This window comes from Eumetopias jubatus, unplaced genomic scaffold (genome assembly GCF_037043125.1).
Source record: "Eumetopias jubatus isolate StellerSeaLion01/CBP00866 unplaced genomic scaffold, mEumJub1_p1.0 scaffold_2, whole genome shotgun sequence".
Classification (NCBI taxonomy): domain Eukaryota; kingdom Metazoa; phylum Chordata; class Mammalia; order Carnivora; family Otariidae; genus Eumetopias; species Eumetopias jubatus.
Window position 1 is genome coordinate 200,209,393 of NW_028274808.1, and position 15,806 is coordinate 200,225,198.

A 15,806-nucleotide genomic window follows, 5' to 3' on the forward strand; every position below is an offset into this window, starting at 1 on the left:
TCGAGGAAATGCACTCGAGCCCCTGGTGTTTCTCCGTATGGAGCTAGAGAGCCAGGAATCCCTCCTGACGAGGTAAGCTCCCCCGCCAGATTGCTTCCAATCAGAGGAAGGGCACTCCCTGGGGCCCTCTAGGATCCCCTGAACTAGTTCATAGAGAGGAGTGGGCGGTGCTGGAGACACAGGATGCCCGCCCCCCCAAGTGGGAGGCAGAGCCTAGTCACAGCGGCCACGGGAGACCTGTCTGGGAGAGTCAGGGCAAGATCCCTCATTCATTTCACTGGTTCATTCTGGCGCCACAACAAATCCCATCAGAATATTACAGGAATGTGAAGGTAACCCAGGCTTACTGGGTTCCAGAATTCGGTGTTTGCTCATTCACTGGCTGTTCCAAGTGCCCCAATCTGAGCCAGGGCTGGATACACCAGGGACAGGCCCGGGGGGGATTGAGAACCCACTCTTTCTGGGTTGTGAGGGCAGCTTTTATTCTCTAGGTAATGGGAAATCACAGAAGTTCTTTGTGCAGGAAAGTGTCATGGTCTGAGTTTTGTTTAGAATTTGAGAGACCATATCCCACAATTACAGTGAAAAAAATTATATCACAAGAATTCTATGTGTGGCACCGATGGGGTAACGGGGACCGGTTGCCACATATTATAGAAAACTAGGCAAAACAGACCAACAACAGCTCTCAAAAACTGGACCACAGTCACTGTAAGACCCTGATTCCTGATGGAAAAGAAATCAGTGAGGTGAGTCCTGAGACTGCCCAGCACCCCGCCACAGGCACCCACAGAGTGCAGCGTGGGGAAGGGGGAGCCGCATAGACGACAGCCCTATCACTGTGCTAGACAGACAGAGACTAGATCAGGGAAGCCCAGGGTGGCTGGAATCAGCAGGGGCTGCACGAGCAAGTGGAGAAAGAGCTGCAGGGAGCTCACAGGAGACCCTGGGGCCTGTTGCTGAGTTCTGGCTCATGCGGGCACGGGGTGAAACCCCACGAAGCTGGGCAAAGAGCAGCCGGCGAGCTCACGCAGGGTTGGGGGATCTCAGAGTCCCAAGCAGTTCTTGTTGGACATCTGTCCCTCGATGGAGACCACACATGTGTTAGGCTTAAGTAGCGTGGCTAAGGCAGCCTACGGGAAAAGCTACCTTAGACTTGCCCTAAAAAAGCCTAAAAACAAGCCTCAAAGAGATCGAGCCAACCCACAAGTAGCTTTACTGCCTATTAAACAAACTTCTGTACTCTTCAAAGGAAGACCACAAAATCCAGCACCAGCTGAAAATCCTAGATGTGTGAAGATGCAGAAAAATGTGACCCATAACCAGTCAACAGGACAGACTCGCAAATGACAGTGATGGTGCATTAGCAGCCGAGGACCTGAAGACACACAGAGATGCTGCGAACACGCTCGCGGGTGTACGGAAGGCAGGGACGCAGTGAGGAAAGAGGAGAAGGGCTGGAGGAGCCACAGAGGCACTGCTGCGACAGAGACACGGCCTCGGAGGCGAGTAGGTCACAGGACAGCATGAACGCATATTAGACACTGTGGAAGAAGAGATCAGTGGACTTAAGGACGGAGCTAAGGAATCTACGAACTGTGACGCGCAGGAGAGATAAAGAAGGACTAAAAATGAACACGTCTCCAGGGCAGTCGGAAAAGCTCGAGCGGCCTAACCTTCTTGTAATTAAAGTAGGAAATGCCTGATTCTCAAGAAGCATGTACACAACAAAACCAAATCAAGAGTTATCATGGTTAAACTGCTGAGAATGAGCAATAAAGAGAAAATCTTAAAAGCCTTCTAGGTGGTATGCCCAGATGCATACCCTTTACCTTCTTGCAGTTTATCTAACTTGGGGACGGGAGTTTTTCCCTCTCTGCACAAAAACTATTCAGAGAGAGCCCTTGGGAAAAGCCCTGAGTCCTCCCCGACCTCAGGGTCTACTTTTAAACCTTTCCTCTAAATTATTCTGGCCAATCAAATTTTAGACCCAATCTATAAAATGCTTTCTCTCAGCAACTTTATGAATATTCTGAGAGTGAATCTATTAAAATTTTTTAGACCATTTTGAAAGTCCTTTGGTAAAAAACCTCCAACATATAAAACAATATGATTTCAGTAGACTCCTTATGAAAGTATAACACAGACTGAAAAATGCACAAGTCACAAGTGCATAGCTGGATTTTCACATGGGAATGCACCCTTGGAACCAGCTCCCAGAGCAAGAGGCAGAACTTGAGCAGCCTGGGAGCTATAACCACTTCCCAGATGGACACACGGCTTATGAAAACAGCCTGTACACTCCACTCTTTGTACACTACAGTTTTGTAAGAGGGGCTCCCCCCCACCCCACACACCAAGAATCAAAGTAATCGATTCCCTTGGAGTAGGAAGGATATACACCTGCTTCCAGATAGGGCCTCTCGGAGGAGGAGGAGGAATGGCCACAGGAAGGGTACAGAGGGGACCTCCACTGTGATTTTAATGCTTTAGAAAAAGGGTCTAAAGCAAATATGCTCAAATGTTAACATGTGTTACTTCTGGGAGGTAGGTATACGCTCACTGGCTTTATTACTTTAAAATTCTGTTTGCTCAAAAAAAGAAATTCACAATAGAAATAATTACTAATAGGGCACCCGTGTGGCTCAGTCAGTTAAGCGTCTGCCTTCGGCTCAGGTCATGATCTTGGGGTCCTGCGATCGAGCCCCACGTCAGGGTCCCTGCTTAGTGCGGAGCCCGCTTCTCCCTCTCTCTCTGCCCCTCCCCCCACTCGTGTTCTCGCTCTCTCTCTCAAATAAATAAAATTTTAAAAAAAGAAAGAATTAGTAATAAAAACTCTCTCCAAATATCATATAGAACTGGAAAGAAAGAAGCACATTGGAAGGCATCTTGGCAGAAATCAAGTGAACGATCAGAAGCAACAGGGAGTTTATCTGTGAGTTGCATTTATTCTCGTGCAGGATGATGTTAAGGGAGAGACTCTCCAAATCCCAAACACCTAAAACAGTAAGAGTCACTTCTAGAAATCAAAGTTCACTATGTGAAGTGAGTGGAGCTCAGAGCCTCGAGGCAGACCCACATGGAGAGCTGGAGGTTGGCTTCTGGTGGGAGGAGGCAAAGACCCCCAGCTTGGAGGTGAGAAATGGGGATCCTCCCGTGGATCTGATCCAGGCTGTGCCCACCATCGTTCACTGCGTGTCCAGAGTTAAGGAGGGGACAGAGCCTGGAAAGACATGGCCTGGCTGCCCAGGGAGCTGTGCTCAGCCCGTCAGGTGTGTTCAAACTTCTGGGGGGCAGAACCCTTGCTGAACCCCGGAGACAGAACGGCCAGACCCAGCCCCTCACCACCCGGTGCCCAGAGGAGCTGGCGAAAAGGGGGATTTGTAAGGCTCTCATCTATAGCAACCTACTTTCTCCACTTTCATTTCCTACTAAAAGTTGTATTTAGAAACAAAACAAGCCTGCACATGGCAGCATCCCAAGTAAGTACGGGCATGTGAAGTAGGCTCCCAGGCCCCTTCCCCACACCACTGCAGGCGGGAGGGGGGCGGCAAACTTCAAAAAAGCAACCATAGGAGGAGGCCGTCTCATGCCATAAGCTCCAAACAGGAGAAAGAAAAAAAAGGAGGAGGAGAAAAGCCAAAGAAAGATTAAAAAAAAAAAAAGTTTCTGCAGGTTCTCTGCCTAACCAACCCGCGAGTCCCCAGGAGTTGTCCTAGGGAAGGAGGTGACTCAGCAGAACCCCGACACTCTCAGTAAGGCAGGCTAATGGGGAAGCTGGGGAGAGTGGGGCTAAACCTTTGTGGGTACATCCCCAGCTGGCTCCGAGGATCTCGGCCCAGGCAGGGAGGACACAGGGGCTCAGCGCTGGGGTCTCCCTAGGCTGGAGAATGTCAGTACCAGAAAGTGATCAGGGTCACGGCGACTGCTGACCTACACAGACGGGAAGACGGACGGACTGATGGGTAAACGGACGGGTGGTAGATGGGCGGGTAGAAGGAAGGATGGACGGATGCGTGGATGAGTGGATGGTTGGATGGGTTGATGGACGGATGCGTGGATGAGAGAAGGTATAGAACATGCAAAAGACAAACACAAACTCTGGTCTGAAAGGAAACAGAGCACAAAGACCGTTAAAATTCTTCATGTTCTAGGAGGGAACGGGGAGAGTACACAGCTGAGAAAAACAAATTCCTCAAGATCAATACTATTATAGACCCAATAAAGAGGAAAAAAGAGACAAGATAGGTCTGAAAATCAAATTAATGACTTAGAAATAAAGACTTTTGCAACCAAGCTGTATGGAGTATGATGAGAACAGAAGAAGCAGAAACGTGAGGAACAGAGCACCTGTGGGTGGTCAGAAAGCCGCTAGTGAGTCCAAGTGAAAAAGCAGAGACAGAGAAGCCCTTGGAAGGGCTGACGGTGAGCCTTCTCTCCCCCACTCCCTGCAGAGTGGAAGCTCGCAGCCACGGGCTGCACATTCCACGGGTGACTGTACTCTGTGGCCGCAAACCCAGGAGGGGTGGGAACACAGGAGGAGCGTGTGGGGGCTGCTGGCCGGGCCTCCCTTGGGCATCTGAGCCACCGAGCAGCCTGAGGGCCCCCGGCCTGGTCCTCTCTGCCCGGCACCACACCGCAGAGGACCCTAATCTGCACGGACGACCTGGCACGCCGGGCAGCGTGGCTCTGGCCTGCTGTGCCCCAGCCTCAGCTGTTCTCCGTAGAAACACCTGCAGTGACGTTCACCTAGTTCAGGGTGGTTGGATTTGGGTTGCTTTTTTTTTTTTTTTAATATTATTTATTTGAGAGAGAGAGAAAACACAAGCAGGGGTGGGGGGCAGAGGGAAAGACTCTCAAGCAGACTCCCCACTGACCAGGGAGCCCGACACAGGACTGGATTCCACGACCCATGAGCTCACGACCTGAAGTGAAATCAAGAGTCAACTGCCCAACTGACTGAGCCACCCAGGCGCCCCCTGGGGTGACTTTTTTAAAGCCGTTTTCTGTTTTACTTTTTCTTATTACTTAAGTTATTTATGATACATATGTATCATTTTACCCAAAAAGGTCATTTTCCTCAAATATAGAATATGTAAAAATAAAGTGGGGATTCGGCATCAGTGGCTGGGAGGGGAGATGCAGCATCGGAGCTGAGCCCATCAGCTCCACGTCACCCCGCGGCTGCCACCCACCACACAGCCTTACCTCTTGGAGCCTCATAGCTCTTGCTCTCCCAGCCTCCGGCATGAACGGACCACCGTCCGTTCCTGGGGTCCTCTGTGTAGACGTGTGCCATGGCAGGAGGAGTGATCTCAGGGCTCTAGAGGGCTCCGGTGTGTGAGGATGCCAGAGTTAGTCACCACTCTGCTGGTGGACATTTGGCCCTGCCTAGCAGCGTGGCATCAAGATGGGGGCGGGGCAGCATGTACCGACCGTGGCAAGCACAGCGCCAGCATACAGCAGAACAACTCTCCTCCTCGGCCCTCACCGTGCTCCCACGGGGCTCCCGTGGCTCCCACGGGGCCTCCTCCCTGCGCTCTTCCAGGCCCTATGCCGCACTCAGAGAATGCCAAGGCTGAAGGTCTGACCTGCTCAGTGCTGGCCATGGCATCAGAAGCCCCTCTGCAGAAGGTTTGCAAACCCTATCTGGTAGAGGAGTCATATCCAAAATATACAAGAAACTCATACAATTCAGTAACAAAAAACCCGAGTAACCAGATAAAAAAGGACCTGCGTAGACAGTTTTCCAAAGAAGACATGCAGCTGGCCAGCAGGCACGTGGAAAGATCCTCAACACCCCTCATCATCAGGGAGATGCAAGTCAAAACCCCAGTGAGGGATCCCCTCACCTCCGTTAGGATGGCTCTCATCACAGAGACAAACAACGGGTGTTGGTGAGGACGTGGAGAGAGGGGACCCTCGTGCACTGCTGGTGGGAAGGTAAGTTGGTGCAGCCGCCGTGGAAACAGTATGGAGGGTCCTCAAAAATAAAAACAGAACTTATCCTACGACCCAGCAGTCCTACCCCTGGCATGTGTCCGAAGGGACTGAAGTCAGGGCGTCAGAGAGACCTGCACCCTCACGTGCGCAACAGTCAAGACATGGGAAAAAGCGTCAGTCGACAGGTGAAGGGACAAAGAAATTGTGACATATCCATATGGTGGAGATTCTTCGGTCTTCAAGAAGGAATTCTGCCTTCCAGACACCATGGATGAACCCGGAGGATGTTATGCTACGTGAAATAAGCCAGACCCAGACAGTCAAATACTGTGCGTTCTCCCTCGTATGTGGGATTTAAAATATAGCTGATGCTTGAACGTCACGGGGGTTGGGGTGCCCTAACCCTAACCCCAATCCCTGCATAGTCAAAAATCTGAAAATCCACGTATAGCTTCTGACTCCTTGAAAACTTAACTACTAATAGTCTCCTGTTGACTGGGAGCCTTGTGGATGACACACACAGTCGATCCACACATATTCTGTGTGTCATTTGTATCATATGCTGTATTCTTAGAATAAAGTAGGCCAGAGAAAAGAAAATCATTAGGAAAATACACTTACAGGACAGTCCTGTGTTTATCAGGAAAAAAAAAAGTCTGTGTCTAAGTGTGCAGTTCAAACCGGTGTCGTTCCAGGGTCAACTGTAGTCAAGTCCACAGAGGCAAAAGGTAGAATGGTGGTTAGCAGGGGCGGGGCAAGGGGGTCACCGGAGGTGCTGGCCAAGCTTTACAAGCTTTACCGCAAGTTTCAGTTATAAGATGAGTTAAGTTCTGAGGACCTCAGGTACAAATGGTGACACTTCACAAACTTGTACACTTGTGATTTGCTAAGAGAGTCAATGTTAAGGTCCTCACCGCCCCCCCCACACACGTAACCATGCAAGGTGATGGCGTGTTAATTATCTTGATTGTGGCAACCATTTCACAACGTACATGTATGTCAAATCATCACGTCACATACCTTAAACGCATACAATTTTTATTTGTCAACTATGCCTCAATAAACCTGGGAAAAATTAAAATAATTGTAAAAAGAAACACAAGAAGCCTGTGTGCAGAATAAGGGTACTAGGAGCAGGGATGGACCAGAGTGCACAGGGCCAGGTACCAAGTGTGGCCAAGGATGCTCAGCCTGAACTAGCAGCCTTCCTTCCGGACGGCACCTGTCCCAAGGCCCAAGGTCCATGACATGTATCATCTTAGTGGCTGGCTAAAATGACACAGGAGTTGCCCTCTACTCTGACTACAGTTACTAAACGATCCCAACCTGCTAGCACAGCCTCTTAGCTCCCAGCTACACAGGAACTAATGAGCAGGGGACATCTCCCCATCTCCCTGCTACTGAGTGCTGAGAACCGAGGCAGGACAGGCACTGCCCCGGAGTTTGCAAAGCCAAGGCCTGCGTGCTGGGTCGATGACGCCCGGCGCGGCCCCACAGCCCTGGCCACGCAGGTCTCCTCAGCCGCCCTGTCACCCCTCACCCGCCAGCCCGGGGACACGCCGGCCATCTCCCCACTGCCCTATGGCTCGCCGTACTGTGCACACCCCTGGAAAGGGCAGACAGAAAACAGGGTAGAGAGTAGGCTTAAAATCGAAGGCCATCTGCATTCAGAAAACAAAGAATTAAAGATTCCATGTCTTTTATCAGGTATTATTTCTGATTTCAAAAAAGGTTTCTGTTTCGAACAGGAGGTTAAAGGTTAAAACAATAAAACTAATAGAAATGACGGCTATTAGCTTAGGGCACAGAGTTTACAACTGACCTCAAAAATATGTGTGTTTGTTAGTAAGAGGCGATGGATGGCAGCTCCTGGAGGAAGACAAGAGACTGGCCACACCTGCCCCATGTGGGCCCACTGCCTGGGAAGAAGGCGCACCCACACTCCGGCACTCGGGCCAAGGTCACAGCCGCACGACTCAACCAGACCCTCTGCTTCTGTGCTCTACCAAATGCGGTTCTGCTGAGCTTGTCTGCTTGTGTTTGGAGAGGGTTCCGCTAAGAAATAAAAACTTAGGAAGCCACTATCCCAACCAAGGCTTGGGCGGGCACCTGCGCACCCTGTGAACGCCTTGATTCAGTCATTCGTCCAGCAGACACCCTGTGTACCGCCTGTCATGCGGCGTGCCGAAGCCACCGCAGGGAGGCCACCTGCTAGTGGGTGGGCGGGCAGACAACTCAGCCACACAGATGAATAATCAGGACGGCGGCCCTCGTCGGCCGCGCTGGGCAGAAACGAAGCCGGGCTGAGGCTCAGAGTAAGGCTGGCGGTGGGCACAGGCCCCTCTGAGGAGCTGCCGTAGGACGGGGACGTGGCCTGAGTGGCCTGCGAGACCAGGGCAGGGGGCAGTGCCCAGCGAGGTGAGGGAAAGCGCCACCTCCAGCCCCGGCAGCTCGGAGCAGGCAAGCAGCAGGCCCAGATGGGTGTCAGTGGGGGAGCAAGCCACAGAGGGCCAGCAATCTCGGGGAAGGGAGCGAGGGGAGGCGTCGTGGCGTGGACAGGCCCCCAAGGGGACAGAGAGGCTCTGGGAGCAGTGCGGGGAAAGCTGAGAGCCAGACGGGTGAGGTGACGTTCATGAAGCAGCTGGGGCAGAGGTGTCGCATGGCCCCTGCGGGGACTGTGCCCGTGGCCATGCCCGCGCGTGTGCCTGGGGTGGGGATGCTTACGCGAACGCTCCCCCTCACTCCTCACTTCTCAGCTTCAAAAGGCACATCTAGGAATGGCAGAAACCAGCCTAACCTTTTGGGGACGTAGGAGTTGGGTGGGAGGGGAATCCTGACAAAGCTGCTCAGTACGGGGTAAAAAAATAGGAGAGAAATAAAAAATGAGAATAAGCTTTTATTACAAGGAAGCCGCACTGTTCCGAAGCCCAGACTGAGAGAGCCGGCTGGCCCCTCTTGCCGCCACGCCAGAGGCCTGTGGCCCCACCTCTGCACTTCTGGTTTTCGGCTGTGGGCATCCTCTGTGAGCAAGTTTTGAATAACTTCCCACAGGGCGACGGCTCCATTTTTAAGCCTCTCTGTAATGCTAGAATGTCCTTCCTTTCCTGAAGGCAGAAATCTGCCCCTGGACTTCACCCCCAGCCCCGGGTCCTGGCTTGCCCTCCACAGAGGCCGACCTCTAACCCTGCCTGCACAGGGGGTCTCTGGCTACGGGGAGCAGTCGATGAGCCCCTCTCCTTGTGAGAAAGTGGAAAATCTCTTCAAGTTGACAAGGATCACAAACACAGCATTGTCCACTTCCTTAAAACGAAGCCACACAACTAGATGGTGAGAGGCTTCGAGATAAAGGACACTATGTGAAACGGAAGACGACAGTTACTGACAGTGTAACCCCACTGAGTGGGTGACGACTCCTCACCAAAGCCACGCGGGACGTCCACACGGAGACCACCCCAACCTGTGAATCGGCTCCCTGGGCCCTGCTCTCCTCCCGGAGCAGGTGTGCTGCTGGAGCTCCCAGGCCCCTCAGGGAGCCTGACTCTCCCGGCCGGCACGGCATCTCACACATCCCCGTGTGGAAACCCACCCTGAGCCTCCACCTGGGTCCACTCAACAGGCTCCCGTCCGCCGCTGGGGAGGTGTCCCCGGGAAGCAGGGCCAGGGACGGGGGGCCGGGGCTGGACCTGGGGTGGGAAGACAGGCGCCATGAACCTCAGCAGCCGGGTTCCCTCTGCAGGCTCTGTGCTCGGGCCAGCCTCAGGGTCTGAATCCCTGAATCCCAGCCACTAACTCGGTGTGTGACTCTGATCAGTGTAGCCTCTTTCTGGCTCAGCGTGTTCATCGGTAAAGATGGCAGAATATAATGTATACCTCCTAGAACTCGTGTACAAATTCAATGAGGAACTTTTTCTTCTTACAAATCAGAAGAGAAATCGAAGGTGGGAAAATAATAAAATAATTTTAAAAGCAAAATAAAACACACATAAGCTGTCTGGAGCAGTTCCTGAGATCCAGGACACGCTCACGAAATAGTGAGCCCCTCCCTTCCCGCCTATGGCATGGAGGCCCCAAAACGGAGAAGGGCCCGGAAGGTGCCCGGAGGCACCCAGGTCTGCAGGGGTGGAAGACCCTGCAGGGGAGGGGGCCCTGCCTGCCACTAGCAGGACACCGCTTCCTCAGGAAGGACACACAGGACCTTGAGCTGGGGGCTCCCCACACTTGCGGGGCTTGGCTTTGTACACACTCTAAGTGGACGAGATTCCCAACCTCCGGGGCTCCTGCACCCGCTGCTGACAAAACAAAACTGTCACGACGATTAGGCTTAATATTTATGAGGAAACTGAACTTCTCACATTTATAAATCTCCTACAGAAATGAATGTCTTCTACCAGGAAAGAAAGGGTAAGCATGAACAGAATGTTATAGAAACCACTCACTTTTGTCCTGGATTTGGTTACCGGGCCTATTTCTTTTTTTTTTTAAGGACCGATTAAATGGCATGATTATCACTGTACGTAAAACAGGGAACGTAATTCCTTTTATTAAAATAAGTAAATCCCCAAACAACCTTCAGGATCCATGGCCCCAGCCTCAGGGATCAGCACGTCTGTAATTCAAGAGGTGCTCGGCAGGCACCCCGCGAGCGGCAGGGAGCGGGACCGCAGGCTCGGGGCCCAGCTGCCCACCGCGCCAGCCGCCGTCCAGGGACCACCACCAAAGCCAGCCGTTGTGGGACAACAGAAAGCGTCGAGAAACCCATGCTGAGTTTCTCTTTCCCTTGTAGCCCCCAGGCACCCTCGAACCCCACACTTGTCCCGCTCTGGCCGCCGCCACCTGCCCTCCGACCCACAGCCAGCAGATCATGAGAACACGGGGCTCATACCTTTTGATACACTAGAAAATTCAACTCTCAAAAAACGGAAGAATAGATTAATTAGAACACGTGGAAAACAAAAGGGAACTTGCGAGCATAAGGACCTTCATGAGTACCGTAGGAACTTTGGAACCAGCACTGAGCTAAAAGACTGAGGTTCCATCAGAGCGTTTTCCGGTCAAAGAGGACATCTGTGGCCTCCCCGTGTTGGATCACTCACAGGAAAGGAGTCCCCACGTACGACACTATTTAGAGGCAGGGAGAAGGCTTCCTCTCCACCCCGGGGCCTCAACTCACCCACTGGGCTCTTCCTAGGAAAGGGACACAGAGCACCTGAGTCTCACCCGAATTTCCAGAATTGCTCAAATTCGGCCAGAGCTCTGAAATCTTGGCTTGCTGGTTAGCAAGCCGGCGTGCTTGGACTCGTCAGCACAGGTGTGGGAGGGCGCCACCAGCTCGGGGCCAGGCTCGTCACATGTCTCTGCAATGAACGGCTTCCAGAACTCGCGTCCCGGCCACCTGGGAGCCACGGCAAGCTCCTCCACCTCAGCCCCAACTCAAACCCTCCCCCAGGGGCCGGGGAGAGGCAAGGCAAACATCTCTTCTGGGTGAATCAATGGCAAATACACTTTCACAATTTGAACACTTAATTAAAAATAATAAAAATAGACATCAGAAATTGTGACTTACCCCCATCAGATACAGTTGCAGACTGAAAGAAAAGAGAGAGAGACATGAGTTAATGAAGCCTCATGACAAGTCGGGAAGCAGCAGGTCCGTCGTGTGAGCGCGGGGCTCCCGGCTCCGGGCGCGGGCGACCCAGGACACGCGGGCACCCCAGTGAGCCGAGCGCCGCGCTCCCACTTCCTGAGTGAACCCCGCCCAAGGCGGGCGGGCCGGGGACACAGGGCTCTGCGCAAGTCATCACCACTCTCATGGGAAGAGAACAGATCCCGGCATGTTCGACAGCATTAGGAACACCTCAGAGAAAGCTGGTTCAGAAGCCCACGTCAGTGCGGGCGGCGTGTGGAGCACACAGGGCACCGGGGAGGCAGGCCCCCTGCACACCGCACCCAGGGCCGCCCCACGCCAGGCTGCTCGATCACCTCCGCCTGCGTGGGGACCCAAGACCATCCGCGGGGTGCCGGGAGACAGGTGCCGGTGACAGCCCCGCAGGGGTCAGCCTGCAGCCCGCCCGCCAGGAGGGAGCCTGGACTGGGTGGGAGTGGAGCAGAGGAGGGCGGTTGGCTCAGAGGCACCAGGGCAAGAAGGAACACGTTGTGCAAGAGGAGAACAGGCCAGTAGGCAGCAGGAGGCCGTGAGGGAGGGCCTGGCAGGACGGACGGTCGGAATGACAAAAGGCCCGTCTGAGGAAGACGACTAGAAGACGCTGCACAGGCCGAGGCCAGTAGGGAAATGGGGAAAGGGGAGGAGCGGCTGAGGAAGGAGAGCATCTGGGTGCACAGACACGGGAAGCCGGAAGGAGCCAACGAGGGAAGGACTCGAGAGCCTGCGGGGAACACCCTGCAATCCTGCTGGATGTCCTGGCCCCAGCAGAGGCCGCGGCTCCCCAGGACGGTGTAAGGGCCAGGCCCCAAGGGTACAGGTGCTGAGACACTGGCCCTGGGGCCTCCCCCAGCCACCCCCCCAGCCGTCACCACGTGCAGGATCAATCCTCGCAGCTACGTGTTCTCGGTGGTGACCAAAGCCCCCGGGGCTCAGGCCTGGCTACAGAATCCCTCCCTGGCGCTCTGGCATGGAGAAAGACCCCGTGGCCTCTCTGCGGAAGCAGGTGAGACCACAGTGCACAACATGAGGAAGGTCTTCCCAAAGGCCCAGTTGACAGCCCATTCCTGGCACCAGGCCCCTCTTAACCTCACCTCCCAGCCTGCATGGAAGATGGGGGACCCTCTCCCACTAGGAGCCCCTCACCTCGTGGGACTTAGACCCGCAAGGCTAGAGGGCCCGGCTAAGGGAGGACTTTCGGGCCCAGAAAGAGGGCCTGTCCTCCAACAGCCTGGGGAAGCCACTTCCTGACGGTTTTGGAAACGGGGCTGCTCACGGTTTCCAACCATCCTGAGTGCTGGGGCCACAAATACTCTAAAACTGTACCCTGGCACCTTATCAAGACGTTCCCAACAGTAAACACACACACTGGTGGCATGTCTGGTTTTTATACTACCATCGGGCCAGATGGGCAGGCGAGTATGTGCCGCGGCAAGCCAGCCCTAGGCCATCAGCCCTCAGCGACCAGGGGTCTGCCCTTCACTACAGCAGCGTGGGGCAGGCCCCCTCCCAGGCTGACATGAGCAGTGTGCAAAGCGGTCCTTCCCGTCCTCACAGTGAATCACCTACAATCCTGTTATAAATTCAGTAGTATGAAGGCACGTTATTCCCTGGAGATTATGAGAAAGAAATCCGCAAGACCACATACAAAATCAGATATACTGTCAATAATCATGTCTGAGAAATTAATCATAAAATGCAAACTTCTATAAATAGGAAGGCCACGGTCAACTTCATGTTATAATCACGGTGGAAACCACATTCGCAGACTTCAGCAGATGGGACAAAGGCACTAAAACTCTCTACGCCCACCCCCAAAATGAACCAAAACCCACGACCCAGGACAGAGGCGTGTCCCTGAAGCCAAAAGAGATGGAAGCAGGTGGGGTGAGAGTGGGGTGCCATGGAGTGGCAGCGGGGGGAGCTCCGTGTGCACAAGGCGGGCAGGGCGCTGCCAGACTCCAGCCCATGGGGCCTTCAGTGCAGCGCAAACGGATCCAGGTAAAGCGCAACAAACATGTTTTTTAAAAAAGTATCCTTTAGTTTTTAGAAGAGTTTTAGATTTATAGAAAAATTGTGAAGACGGTACAGAAACAAACATGCTTTTAATATACTGCTGCTCCAAACCCAGCAAAGGAGCCACTAGGCGGGACCCAGAGGCTGGGCTGGGCGCCGGGCACAGGGCACAGCCCACACACCCCGGGACTCCTGGGCCGAGATGCCCAGCTCCCTGATCCTTCCAGGAGGAAAGCAGTCCGACTGAGGCCCGCAGGAGTTCCAAGAAGTGAGCCCACCCAAATTTGAGCTCACAATTCAAAAATCCCCCCGAACTCGAGGTAAAAGCCCACCAGGAGAAACGACAAGAGATCCTCAGGCACTGGAAAGTTCAGATACAGAATGCCCCGGAGCCCTGGAATCATCGGCAGACGCCGTAACACAGACGAGAGGAGGTGAGGGGGCCTCCGTGAAACACAACCCTCCACGAGGCGTCTGGCCGTGCACAACGCTGAGATTAGGCACCGGGGAGAGAGGCGAGCAGAGGGGAAGCTGCTGAAGAGAGAGTCTGGGAACTGGAAGACAGCCCTGCAAACGGTCACCCTTGCGGCCGCTCGGAGACCAGAAGGGCCGGGACCGAGCAGGGGAAGGAGAGGCAGGAGGCCTGGACGCGGGCCAGCGAACTCTTTCAGAAAGGACAGCTCTCCTGCTGGTGCCAGAGCTCACCACCCGCAGGCCACCCCTGGGACCCCTCACGCACGTCCTCCAGGAGAGGTGCCCCAGCATTCTGGGTGCCTCGGTTGTTCACCGTGTTCCAGGAGGCACTCAAGAGCTCTGAGCCACAGCCTCAAATGTGCATTTCCTTCCCTTTCCCCAGTTCGGGAAGCTGTGTCCAAAGAGCACCTCCCAAGCTTAAAATGCTAAGGAAAGTTCGGGGCACCTGGGTGGTGCACTCAGTTAAATGCCCGACCCTTGGTTTCGGCTCAGGTCGTGATCTCAGGGTCATGAGATGGAGCTCTGCATCAGGCTCTGCGCTCAGCAGGGAGTCTGCTTAAGATCCTCTCTCATCCTCTGCCTCTGCCCCGCCCCCCCAAAATCAATCAGTCAATCTTTAAAATGCTAACGAAAGGGCGCCTGGGTGGCTCAGTCGTTAAGCGTCTGCCTTCGGCTCAGGTCATGGTCCCAGGGTCTGGGGATCGAGCCCCACATCGGGCTCCCTGCTCAGCGGGAAGCCTGCTTCTCCCTCTCCCACTCCCCCTGCTTGTGTTCCCTCTCTCGCTGTGTCTCTCCGTCAAATAAATAAAATCTTAAAAAAACAAATAAAAAAATAAATAAAATGCTAAGGAAAGTTCTAGGCATCTGGAAAGCTGTGGGCTAGTGGGCTCATCCTGGAGGGGCCAGTAAGGGCTCAGAGGTCACAGATGTCCCCCCACCACCCCACATCTTCTCAAGCTCACGATGGGATTGCTCCTAGCACATCGCAGGGTGAGGCAGGGTCACAGGGAGGTCAGCTCCGCAGCCTCACTCACGGCCTCCACTCTCCGGTCTGGACATGTTGCCCTGGTGACGCTCATACCCCAGGCAGAGCTCTATGGAGACATGCTTCAATATTATCCGGACACAGGGGCGCCTGGGGGGCTCAGTCGGTTAAGCATCTGCCTTCGGCTCAGGTGTGATCTCAGGGTTCTGGGATTGAGTCCCATGTCGGGCTCCCCACTCAGCAGGGAGTCTGCCTCTCCCTCTGCCTCTGCCCTCCCCACTCTCAAATAAATAAATGAAATCTTTAAAAAAATATATTATCCAGACATAAAACCACTCTCCTCTTCCAAGTTCACATATTTTTGGAGAAACAGGTGATGACTTTTCCTGACTAGATTATTTAATTTGCAAATAAATAGTGTATAATTACCATTAACCTGATTCTTCTGTTTACTGTCCAATATTTATTCTATTTTACAAGCACGCAGTGGCAGAGCCGGGCCATGACATCAGCCGATCCCTGCTCAGCACCCCAACTCCCCGGCCCCTGAGATGGACATGGGAGCAGGCTGAGAAGCACGGATCAGGGGCCTTCGCTCCAAGAGGAGGTAAGGCCTAAAGAGGTGAAGCGGTCTCCCACGGCAAGAGGTGGTGGCAGGGAGGAGCCGGGAGGCACCCCTGCGGGGAGCTCCGGCCTGGCGTGCTTTACTGGTGGCCGTGCTCGGTGCTC

The 15,806-nt window shown here is 53.8% G+C and overlaps 1 protein-coding gene across 2 annotated transcripts in view; it reads right to left on the reverse strand.

Annotated features, from left to right (window-relative positions):
• RGS12 (regulator of G protein signaling 12) overlaps nucleotides 1-15,806 on the reverse strand; it is a 110,372-nt gene that overhangs the window by 37,413 nt on the left and 57,153 nt on the right. For both annotated transcript variants that reach the window (XM_028089402.2, XM_028089416.2), the window contains exon 4: nucleotides 11,507-11,528. In XM_028089402.2, coding sequence (XP_027945203.1) covers nucleotides 11,507-11,528 — 22 coding nt within the window. The remainder of the gene's footprint in view (nucleotides 1-11,506; nucleotides 11,529-15,806) is intronic.